The sequence below is a fragment of the Quercus robur genome, chromosome 9 (genome assembly GCF_932294415.1).
Source record: "Quercus robur chromosome 9, dhQueRobu3.1, whole genome shotgun sequence".
NCBI classification, from domain to species: Eukaryota; Viridiplantae; Streptophyta; class Magnoliopsida; order Fagales; family Fagaceae; genus Quercus; species Quercus robur.
Genome location: NC_065542.1, coordinates 55,298,698 through 55,310,995, shown reverse-complemented (window position 1 = coordinate 55,310,995; position 12,298 = coordinate 55,298,698). Strand labels below are relative to the sequence as shown.

The following is a 12,298-nucleotide window of genomic DNA, read 5'->3' as shown; positions in this document are numbered from 1 at the left end:
CTCCAGATCTAATATTTCTTCTTCTCATTAGATTAAGCCCAAATCAGGCCTTGGAGGACGAAGCTGATCCTCTTCGAATTTGCAGATCTGATCATTTGGTGCTGCTCTGCAGGTGTTCTCTCTCTCTTCTTCTTTTCTTCTTCTTTTTTTTTTTTTTTTTCTTCTTCTTCTTCTCCTTCTTTGCTCTGTAATTCTCTTTCTTCTTCTTTAGTAGGTTTGTCATGTTGTTGTTTATATAGAACTCAAGTCTTCAAAACTCAAGATGTATGTTTGGCTTTCTTGTCAATTAACAAAAAATTTGGTAAAATAAAGCTAAATACCAAAAATATCCTTGTAAATGAGACGAGCTAAGTATTAAAAGTTCAAACTAGTTCATTTTATTATTATTTTTTTAACACAAAATGAGTTTGAGCTTATCACCAAACAAGATTTTATGTTCAAGATTGTTCACAATCTACTTAATTAACTTATTATTTTCTAAATATATATTGTGAAATCGTGAATAAAATGTTTTTTTTTAAACTGCGAATAAACTATTTATATCATCAATAAGTTAAAAATAATAATTTAATATCATATGAACTTATTGACAATCTTATACAATGCAATTTCAAGTCTATATGAGTATATTTTTAGACAATTATACATATAAAAATATAATATTATATAAAACAAAGTTTCTCTCCAAATTAGTTTGGAGAGAAACTCTACAAACCTTCATATATCTTTTTTTTTTTTTTTTTTTTTTGTGAATTTTGAAAATCTAACAATTGAATTTCATGTTCCTTATGTTCTTAACATGCATATCAAATTTGGTTCAAATTGGATATTATTTACTATTCAATCAATAAACTTATTTTTTATACACAATTTTAGATCATAAAAATTTGAAATTTCAACATTTGTTTAAAGAGATAGCAATTGATCTTTGATCTTCTTGAAATTTTACATGCATGAAGAATTTAATAAAAACATGCAAACTAATGACTAGATTATCAAAATTTATACTTAATATAGAGATATATGAGGAGTTTGTACAGTTTCTCTCCAAATTAGTTTAGAGAGAAACTTTGTTCTATTATATATTGTTAAATCGAGTCTTTATGTTCACGAACACTTTATTTTGTTTGAGCTTGACTTGTTTAATAATTGAATCTAAAATTAATACTTGAACTTGGTTTGTTCTCTAAACAAACGTTCATAGAAAAGCTTTTTTTAAAATTAAACTCAAACTATTCATAAATAGTTTAGTTTATTTCCAGTCCTACCCTCCATCAGAGTAAAGAGTATGATGTTTCTCTTCCTATTATTGAGAAAAGGGGGAAAAAAAGGCATGTACAAAACATCTAGTGATTAGAGTTTTTTGAATTGTTAGAGATATAGATCAGAGAGAAAAGAAAGCAATTGAAAGATAAGGTTATGTATTGAAAATTCTTTTTATTTTTGTTTTGAAAAACTTTTTTTTCAGAATTAAAAAAAAAAATTCTTGTTTTTCAAAATCAAAGGTTTGAAAACAAAGCACAGTACACAGTTTTCTAACTATAAAATAAATAATAAATAATAAAATTTTGGTGACTATGGTTGTACTTGCTCATTAATTTTTTTTTAATAAAAAGTAACGACAATAACTATGACTTATTTAATCGAATTTTTCAGCAGGACAATGGTTACGAGCAATTAGCAAATGTTATGATGCTCAGTGTCTTGTTCAATTTGGTGAAGTATTGGTGTGAAGTTATAATTATTATATCCATGAACACCATGTGCAGCAAATTTTTGTTTCACTCTGACATTTTACTGAATTCCAGGAAATTTTACGCCCTATTTTAATGAATTAAATTATGATATAAACATAACACATCATATTACATTATCAAAGATAGATTTAGCAACTTTTGAACAACCTTTTGTTTTTTTTTTTTATTGTTTTTTTTTTTTTTTTTTTGAGGGAAAAAAACTTTAATTCACAAAAGAGTAACATTTACATCAAAGAATAAAACCTCTAAGGCAAGAGGAGGAGGATCTTCACTCCAAATTACATCATCAAAGATAGATTTAACAAACTTAGTTAAAGAGTGCGCCACTGAATTGCCAAATCTCCTGACATATGAGAAAGAGCCTTTGCGAAGACCAACCACCAACGTCTTTATTTCTTGCAAAATATGCCCAAGTCGTGAATAGTCCATATTCAGCATAGAGAGTTTTGCTCCTAACATTAATATTATCCCCCTCAATGATGAGATCATGGAATCCGGCTTTAATTGGTGTTAAAATCATTAGCTTTTTATCCATAAAAATGTGGGATTCTTTTTAAATCTTGTTTGTGTCTGAAGACAATAAATTCAAACATTCCTACTAGTCACCATTTCTAAACTCCAATCAAAAGTTTCTTTAGCTTTGGCATTTTTATGCCTTTTCTGAGCCATTTTCTATGCAAAACAAATGAAAATATAGGTGAACTACTAGGACATCAACAGTCCAGTTATGTATGAAATACAAAAACTCAGCCAAAAATAGCAGAAGGCAAGTAAAACCAACCAACAAATTATATGCGTCATAGGAAGCAAACCCCGTACAACATACTCCAAATAGCAAGAAAGCAGAAGCATGGTTGCCATGCACATGACCTCAACTTTAAATTTATTGTTCTTTTTAAACATACAATTTTAAGTGCTTAAACAAGTTCCAAACATTTTTTTCAACTAATTACACATCCTTTGATAGTGATTCTTCACAGCATGAGTGGTACAAAAATACAACAACAAAACCTTAATCCCAAAACTTTGGAGTTGGTTATAAATCTTAACAATAATCTTAACAATGTTATAGGGTAGATTTGAGGTCCCAAGTGGAGCATCTTCTTTCTTTGGAAGAAATTTCCTAGAGACAAAAATTTAGGATGTTATGTATTAAGGAAGGGGATAATAACACCAAGTTCTTCCACAAGATGGCAAACTCGCAAATAAGGTATAATCATCAAAGGATCTTGAAGGTGGATGGGGTGGTTTTTGAGGAGGAATCCAAGGTAACTATTTAGGTAGTACAATTTTATAAAAATTTGTATCACAAGTCCGAGGGGTGGAAGCCTTTTGTGAAGGGTTTGGAGTTTGATTGTATTGGGGATATGGAGAGTTTGGCTTGAAAGAAAGTTTGAGAGAGAGGAGATTTTTAGGTTGTAAGAGACCTGGAAGGGGAAAAGCTCCAAATTCGGATGGTTACTACGGCTTTTTATCATCATTGTATGAAAGTAGTGGAGAAAGACGTCTTAGTGGTCTTTGAAGAGTTTTTTCAACATTGTAAGTTTGAAAAATCTCTTAATGCTACTTTCATCGCTTTAATTCCAAAAAAGAACGATGCCTCTAACATTAGAGATTTTAGGCCTATTAGCTTGGTGGGGAGTGCTTATAAGATCTTGGCTAAGGTTTTGGCAAATCGATTGAAAATGGTTTTAGATCAGTTGATTTCTCTGAGGCTCTTCTGGATTCGTTGGAGAGAATGGGCTTTGGGGTGAATTGGTGTAAGTGGATTCGCACTTGTATATCCACAGTTCAATTCTCTGTTTTGATTAATGAGTCTCTAGCTGATTTTTTTTGCAGTTCAAGTTGTTTAAGACAAGGGGATCTGCTATCTCCTATGTTGTTTTTGGTTATGATCTATGAAGCACAGGTGCGTTTCGGGACTCGGGTGCGGGTGCGGGACTTGGCAATTTTTGAAAAAGGTGGGTGCGGGTGCGGGTGCGGCAGGACTCGGCGATTAAAAAATTATTAAAAATATTTTTATAATATATGTTTAATATATTGCTAAGCATACTTTTACTTTTTCACATTATATAAACAAATACCAAATTTAAGAGCAATAATAGATAACAACTAAAACATGATGTTCATAAATTAAATATAATCCACAAGATTGAAACTAAAACATTCCATGGTGTTTGGAAATTAGAATACAACTCATAAGTTTGAAACTAAAACAAAATAAAAGTTAATCAACAATACAATCAAACACAAATATCATCATCCTCAAGATCAATAGCTTCACTTCGAACTTCACTTTCACTAGTAGTAGCACTAGTGTTAACATTCCCAATAACTATAGCCTCCAACTCTGGCTCATCAAGTGTAAGAGCTGCATTCTCAAGAATTCCAGCTCCTCCATGCATGTCACTCTCATTCCAAGAGTCTCCTGCAATATCTCACATCTTTGTTGCGGTATGTATGTACTCTTCATTGCGCCTTGACAAGAGTCGAAGATTAGAATGCACACATACCAAATCCTCAGCGCGTGCAAGAGCCATTTTGTTTCTTTTTAAGGAATGAATGAATTTGTACGTGCTCCAATTTCTCTCAGCACATGAGGATGAGCAAGGTTGTCCAAGAAGTTTAAGGGCAAGGGTTTGAAGAGTTGGAAATGCGGAGCCATGGTATTGCCACCAAACCAAAGGTAGTAAGGTCCACCTATCCGTCAAGGCACTTGGTGAAGGAAACCTCCCTCCTGAAAATTTAGCAAACTCATACTTCACCACCGTTAAGTCATTCTCATCTTCAAAGTATCGCTCCAAACACTTGCTTCTTTCCATAGAAATTTCATGATCCCGATGTGGAGGGATGCGTTTTGGATTCTCCGAAATCCATTCAATGGAGTAATACCTAGTTAAAGATTAAAAAACAAATATAGATCAAACGTGGGTTTTACTAAAAGGGTGAACTAAGGAAAATAGATAATAAATGTACTTACTTAGGATTAGGGTGAACTAAGGAAAATAGATAATAAATGTACTTACTTAGGATTTAAGGAATGAGCCAAGCAATGTAATGGTGTAGAATTTTTAGTCCACCGATCAATGAGTATATCATACACCACACCTCAAAATGAGCTATATTGATCATCTTCCAAGCCTTCATGCCGATATATCACTGCTTTCACCTTCTCTATCATGGAATCCCACATCTCATACACAAGATGAAGACAAGGCTTATCTGTGTCGGCTATTCGTAGCATATCATAAATGGATGCCGTGAATTCAAGGATATAATCAATATTATCCCACCAAAGATCACTTAGAATCATATCTTTCACCTTTTGAGCTTTTCCAACGTCATCCTCCCTATAAGAAGCCCATTGGTCACTAATAGCCATGGCTTGAAGGCATCTTTTTATCAACTTCAACATTTTCAACGTTACAACCACCGAAGCAAATCTAGTATCAGCAACTTGGAGCAATTTTAATGGACAAAATTCATTAAACATTGCCAACCTCATAGAATGGTTCATGATAAAAACACGTATGAAGAATGCATCATCAGCAACACGTGTAATCCAACTACATTCCTCATATGTAACTTCATTCTTTTCAGTGTTTTTTGCTGCACAAATATTCTTCAAAGCTAGATTGAGAGTGTGGACAACACAAGGTGTCCAAAATATTTTAGGATACTCACCCTCAATAAGAGCTCCAGCAGCCTTCATCACATTTGCATTATCAGTGATGACTTGGACAACTTTTTCATGTCCAATCTCTTTTATAGCATCCTTCAACACCCCAGCAATGTAATGCTTATCTTTGAACTCACCTGACCCATCAATTGCCTTTATAAACACTGGACCCCCATCTGATACAGCCATAATATTAATAAGAGACCTCCTTTGTGGATCTGACCATCCATCAGAAACTATACTTACACCATTTTCAAGCCAAGAGTCATTAATTGGTTTCAAAAGTATTTCAACATGAGCTCTTTCCTTTTGCAAAAGTGTTGTTCTCAAAGCATTGTATCCAGGAGGAAGATAACCCGGAATGCTATGAGTAGCAGCAAATGCATAGGAACTACGATAATGTGGGTTCCTTGCAAAGTTAAACGGAAGCCCACCGGTGTAAAACATCCTAGCAATTCTACTATCTAAATCATGTCTAGCATTATTCTGAAATGCTTTCTCCAAAGTAGTATTCATAGTCACCTTCCTCCTCTTAGCATCAACCGAATGTGTACTATGACTACTATCACTCCCTTCTTGTCTCCGAAATGGGGAAATAGGTATCCCACGGCCTGGGGGAGGTGGGGGTAAGGGAATTTGACTTCTCTGTTCTTGCTCTAACTTATTAGCCTCAACTTGATCATGCACTCGCTGCATTTCCAACCTATGGCTCTTTGACACATTACAACATGCTCTAATACATTTGCCAGAAATTTGTAATAAATGAGCCTTAACCCTAGAATAGGATCCCATAAAAACTATATCACAATAGTTGCACTTAAAATATGTGTTTCCACCAGATTTAACAGATGCACCAGCTGGTTTTTCTACTTTAGTCACATATTGCCAAAGAGGAGATTCAGCATTTGACACTTCTTGTGAACTTTCTGTGCTATTAACTCCGTCCATTGTAAATTCAATAGATTCAATTTAACCTACAAATAATAACTATTAACTAAATAAATTAATGATAAATCAAACCAAGTTCACAACAACAAAACACAGCAGCCAGGTTCACAGCAAAAAAACACAAAACCACAGAACCAAAAAAACCCTTTAACTCCCACAAATAACCTACAAATAATAACTATTAACACAATAAATTAATGATAAATCAAACCAAGTTCACAGTAAAAAAAACACAGCAACCAGGTTCACAGAATCACAGCAAACAAACACAGAACCCTTTAACTCCCACAAACCACAAATCACATGTTAACAAAACCCTTTAACTCCCACAAGAAATAATTGAAAAAACAAGTAAAAAAACACAGCAAGCAGTCAAGGACATAAATTTTCAGATTCAGAGAGAAATTGTAAAGAACAAAGAATAAAAATTCAAGAAAAGAGCAGAGAGAGCACACCTGAAGGCTGAAGCAGTGCAGTGTGCACACAGCACTCACAGAAAGCTCAAAACGCAGAGAATAGAGATGAGGGACGGAGCACAGTGACAGCACACAGAGAAGGGAGATGAGGGGCGGAGTGAGAGAGGGCCTTTGGGAGTTTTGGACGAAGTGGGAGGGTTTGAGGGGATCTGGGTATCTAGGTTTAGTCATACGATGCGTTTTGCACCTTTTTTTTTTTTTTTTTTTTGAATTTCGGCCTGACTCGGCCGATACAGGTCGATACGGACTGAGTCGGCCCGATTTTGGCCGCGACGGCGCCGATTTGAGCCGCGTCGGCCCGATTCGGGAACTGCCACGTGGCACGACACGGCACGGACGCGCGATCTGCGGTGTCCCTCCCGCGTCGCCGCGTCGGACGCAGGTGCGCTAGCCTGGGAGCCGCGTCCGTGCATCCCAGGTTATGATGGAGGTTTTTAGTAGGATGTTGAGAAAAGTGGAGGGAGCTGGCTTAATCCGTGGTTTTAAAGCTAAGGTAGGAGGGGTGGTGGTAAAATGTGTTTCAAATCTATTGTTTACAAATGATACTATTCTATTTTGTGATGCAGCTGTGGAGCAAATTCTTCATATTCAGTTGTTGTTACTTTGTTTTTAGGCTATAACAAGTTTGAAGGTCAACATGCAGAAGAGTGAAATGGTTCCACTAGGGGAGGTAGATGATGTGCATGCTTTGGCTGAAATTTTGGGTTGCAGAGTTGGAATTTTGCCTATGTCTTATCTTGGCATGTCGTTGGAGGCTTCCCATAAATCTCCTTTAATTTGGAATCCTATTCAAGGGACAACAACAGTTGTCCTTCCCCTAATGTATCATCATACTGAACAAAGGGGAAAGGTGCCTTTGGAAGGTGATTTCCACACCATAACATTGCAAAAGTAAATCCAACAAGCTGTTCAACTTAGAAGTAAAGATACAAGAAATGTCACCACACCCTTCACATATCCATTCACATAACCACACAAGACATCCTATTAGGACTAATACACCAACCCCATCATGCTTCCCGTCTTTCTCTCATACCACATGCCTTCAAAACTTATCCCATTCCACCACATATTCCACATAATGTATCCAAGACATGAAGTATGTCAGGCAAACCTAGCAGGCACACTTGACACTACTAATTATGGTGAAAATGAACCCAAAGTTAAGCCAAGGTAAATCATCAGGCAAGAGCCTACATTGCAATCCAACTCAATAGACAAAATTTCTTCACTAGCAAACTCCTTGACTAGAATTAGCCAACCTTTGTACAAAAGTTATTTTCAAATCTAACACCACAATGAGACGCATTGAAATGCATTGAAGGAACCTTAACTGCTTCAATACCTCAACCACTCTAGAATCCATCTACTTAATTCCTTCATCACCACATTAAATAGCAAAGAAGGAAGCACATAACCCTGCCTAAGCCCACATGTAATATCAAAAAATCTTACTGATAGAAACATTCACAAAATGTAAGTGGGGAAATTCTTTGGGTTCCCTTTTAATTAAAGTAGAAAACTTCTTGAGCACATAATAAGATCTCAGATTCTTTAGTAAAATTTTCAAATCTACTAAAGGCCAATGGTTTCAGTGGCTGAGTAGCAACACAGTTATAGGAGGTCAAGGAATCAAATCCTTATGAAATGGTTGGGGCATTAATTGGGGAGGACAATGCCTCATTTATAGATTATTTTGACCATCAACATCCACCCACCTCAACCCCACCCAACCAACACACATTAGAACAGGCAAAAAAGATACAATTTTCAACCTTTGATAAGTGACAAACATTTCTAAGCATCATTTAATGCATAATTTTCTGTAACAAGCTACAAAATTAAAGACTTCCTGGCAACCAAAGGCAAAGCAAACCTATTTAAAAAGTCCTAAAGCTATAAAAGAAATGTCTGGCATAACACCAATGAAAGTAAATGCTAAAACTTGATCAAAATAAAAATTACAAGTTGCCTCACAAAAACCAGGCATTTAATTTTATAAGAAAGAAACACCTAGAGTATGTGTTCTGTTTAAAACTCCTACATATCCTCCAACAACCACCATTGGACAGCCATCATCAGTCATTGGAAAATAGGAATTTGAATCATATTTCAGCACGGTTTTCTTTCTACAGGCATTGGCAACAATGCCAGTTACCTTTGAGCAATATTTTGCAAAGTGCAAACCTTGCTTGATTCTATCTTGAATACGTGTGTTGAAGCTCTCTTTAGAAGTTGCCCAGCATATCATTTTATTAAACGGTTTAAAACAATGCTTTGTGATTTAAAAGTACACATATGCTCTAGACACGGATCTAGCAAAGGTGATACAGAACCTAAATTTAAAAAGCCAAACATCTAAAATAGCATGATGAATTGACAAGTCAAATATGAAACTTATACCTAAGAATGAAAATCAATATGAATGTGAGCTTCATCTAAACATACTTGTGATTTAGGTGCCATTAGAATAGCTTGCCGCTTAGCATTCTCAACTTAGGCCTGTACCCATTGTCTTTCACTTGTTCCAAATCTCTCACAACATTGAACAGCCAGTAAACTTTCTGACATTAAGATGAGGGAAGAATAAGAAGAAGAATAAGAAAAAAGATTAGGAAACCAGAAGGTGGAAAACTTAAGCCTCACAATTCAGAAACATTGTAGCTATTTAGAGTCAAATAACAAGGAACCAAAACTTCATGCAACATGAAAAGAACTAAAAACAAGAAAATCACTTAGGAGTCAGCCCTCAGCACCAATCAGGAAGTCAGGAAGAGAAAAAAAAAAAAGAAATCCCCTTCATGAGTTAGCACCTAGGGTTGCTTCTAGTCAGCCCTCAGCACCAATCAGGAAGTCAGGAAGAGAAAAAAAAAAAAAGAAATCCCCTTCATGAGTTAGCACCTAGGCATTTTGGGGTGTAAGTATAGATGTGGCTAGCGCTTTCATCGGGCCATTACACAATTGTATTTTTATTATTGGTTGAATTTTTACAATGGCTTGATATTAACTCCAACCAACACTAGGGGTGTTTTTATAGGTTTTTTCTTTCTTTCAATTGATGTTTCTGGCGATGGTTGTAAGTAAATCACTATATTTAACTTCAACACCACAACCCTATGATGACTGATAATTAATATATGTACCATATATAGTATATCTTCCAATACTACATATCTTTATATGAGATATTACTGAACAATAATATACATATATTAATTATCAGTCATTTTTTTTCTTTTTCTTTTTTTCAATTTTTGAAATTTCATCTTTGCAAGAAAATAGGAAAAATACTTAACAGATTAAAATCTCAATAAAGCAAAACAAATTCTGTATACACACTACATTCTCCACAAAAAAAAAAAAAAAATCTGTACACACTCACATATGCATGCCCAAATCACCATCCAATAAAGATGATGTACAAAGATAACTGAAAATGCAAAAAAAAATCTAGATATATTGAAATCGAAAGTAAAGCATGCACATAGGGAAAAGTCAAAAAATAGGCTATAGAAGCAACAGGAAAGGATACCTCGTATAAAGATATTTGAGATTCAGTGTTGGTAAAAGCATGCTTTAAGCGTGCTTAAGCTCAAAGTGCAAAGCCCCAAGGCTCCAGCGCTTCTTGCCTCAAAAGCTAGGTTCATTCAAAGAAGCACGCTTTGAGCTTTGCGCCTAGGCTCCATGAAGCCTCTGCGCTTAAGTGCCCCCCTCGCTTTTTACCAATGCTATTTGAGATGTCATCAACACTCACCCAAGAACATTTGGATTTTCCCTCCTCAACAACTAATCGGAAAGGACCCTGAAAATAATCATATTAGAAGTCCATAAAAGTATATATATGTAACATCCAAAATACTATACTAAGTGCTTATATTCATGGCAAAACCCTATACTACTGTACCACACAAAAGAATACAAAATGTGACAGAGAGATCAATTGTAGAGAAAGTAGGAAGATATGGTGTTGAATGGGGCAATGGTGTTCAGAGTTAGTAGTGGGTTCTTATAGTGTTGGAGTATGGACATATGTAGGGGGTGGATAATATTTGTTCTCTAAATTTGTTTGATATGAGGTAGGAGATGAATCTCAAATTTGATGTGATTTGGCATGACCCTTGGTGTGGAGATATGTCGTTCAAAGTTGCTCTTAGAATTGTCTCACATTGTAGTGGACAGGAATGCAATGCAACAGTAGCAAATTATTTGGATTTTTCAACTGTGTACATTATTCATTGGACCAATTCAGAAAAACTGAGAATTGGAGCCTTTGGTTTCATTTTTGGATGTTTTATATGAAACTAAAGCAAATAGCGCATAATGGAGAAACTGCTTGAGTCCATTATTTGGATATGTGGTGCCTTGATCTTATCAAGCCAAGGCCAGCCTTAAACAACAAGGCATAGTGGTACAATAGCATCTCATGGCATCTCAAGTCCCTCAAGTATGGCCAAACCCAAGCCACTATAATGACCAATATCCCACAATATGGTTGGCATGGTGGGTGTTCAAGAGCTGAAAACCATACTTCACCTTAAAAGGCATACTAGGCCAAATTAGGTGTAACAGGAGAACACATAAGTTATGATTGTTTGGCACGCCTTGTGGCATGTCATGTTGTGGTCTAGTGTAAGTGAATGTCTGTGAGTGGCAGTAGGATTGTCTGGCTAGGCAAGCTCTATGCTTGTCCACTGAATGTCATGCATGCCCTCCCTTGTGTAACCACCAACAATATATATATATATAGAGAGAGAGAGAGAGAGACCTGCAACTTGATCTTTGAAAGCAACTAAGAGATCAAGCGCTGCCCTGAAAACACAGCCCAAAGCCTCAGCTAGAAGCAACAGAAGTGATGTCAATCCCAAGTAGCAAACCTTCTTATCATGTTCCCCATAACATAAAAATCATTCACATGAAATAGCCAAATCTTCCCAAAGGGTAAATGAGCTGGTAACAAGTTTAAACAGACTTGCAGGCTGTTGTGGAATGAAAGGGTTTCTTCTTTCCCCCCAGGAGGGAACCTGTGGCACAGTAATTTTGAAAAACAAAACTGTCATTGTACCTTTTTAAAAAATAACAAAGAATCAACTGACTCAAGTTCCAATCATAAAAGGCATGACTAGCTATAAGATTCAAAAATTGACCCTCACAGCATCTTTGTACACAAGATGTACTTGAGCATTTTAGTCAGCAGTGCTCTCAAATTAATTACATAATACTTCTTTGTGAACAACACTTCTTTTTTTCTTTTTCTTTTTGAGGAACTGGTAAGAAGAAGGCAAGAACATCGCTTCATGTCATTAATAAAACTCCATTACTTATGAAAATAAAAAGAATGATCCTTTATGACCAATGTCCCTACACCATTTATCATGCCAAAATACACCCTTCTATCATCACCTAGTGCAAACCTAAAATAGCACAAAAACCTCCCCCAA

The 12,298-nt window shown here is 35.6% G+C and overlaps 2 protein-coding genes across 18 annotated transcripts in view; both read right to left on the bottom strand.

Moving 5' to 3' along the window:
- Positions 1-12,298, bottom strand: part of LOC126699159 (receptor-like protein EIX2) — a 171,203-nt gene that overhangs the window by 29,291 nt on the left and 129,614 nt on the right. The window lies entirely within an intron of this gene.
- The window catches only part of LOC126699160 (uncharacterized), a 42,489-nt gene continuing 34,595 nt past the window's right edge, over positions 4,405-12,298 (bottom strand). For 16 of the 17 annotated variants that reach the window (XM_050396826.1, XM_050396823.1, XM_050396815.1 and 13 more), the window contains 5 exons: positions 11,626-11,881; positions 10,393-10,662; positions 9,309-9,424; positions 4,784-6,410; positions 4,405-4,649 (listed from right to left, as the gene is read on the bottom strand). In XM_050396826.1, coding sequence (XP_050252783.1) covers positions 4,867-6,384 — 1,518 coding nt within the window. In that variant the 5' untranslated portion in view covers positions 6,385-6,410; positions 9,309-9,424; positions 10,393-10,662; positions 11,626-11,881 and the 3' untranslated portion in view covers positions 4,405-4,649; positions 4,784-4,866. The remainder of the gene's footprint in view (positions 4,650-4,783; positions 6,411-9,308; positions 9,425-10,392; positions 10,663-11,625; positions 11,882-12,298) is intronic. The other variant, XM_050396819.1, reaches the window with a different exon arrangement.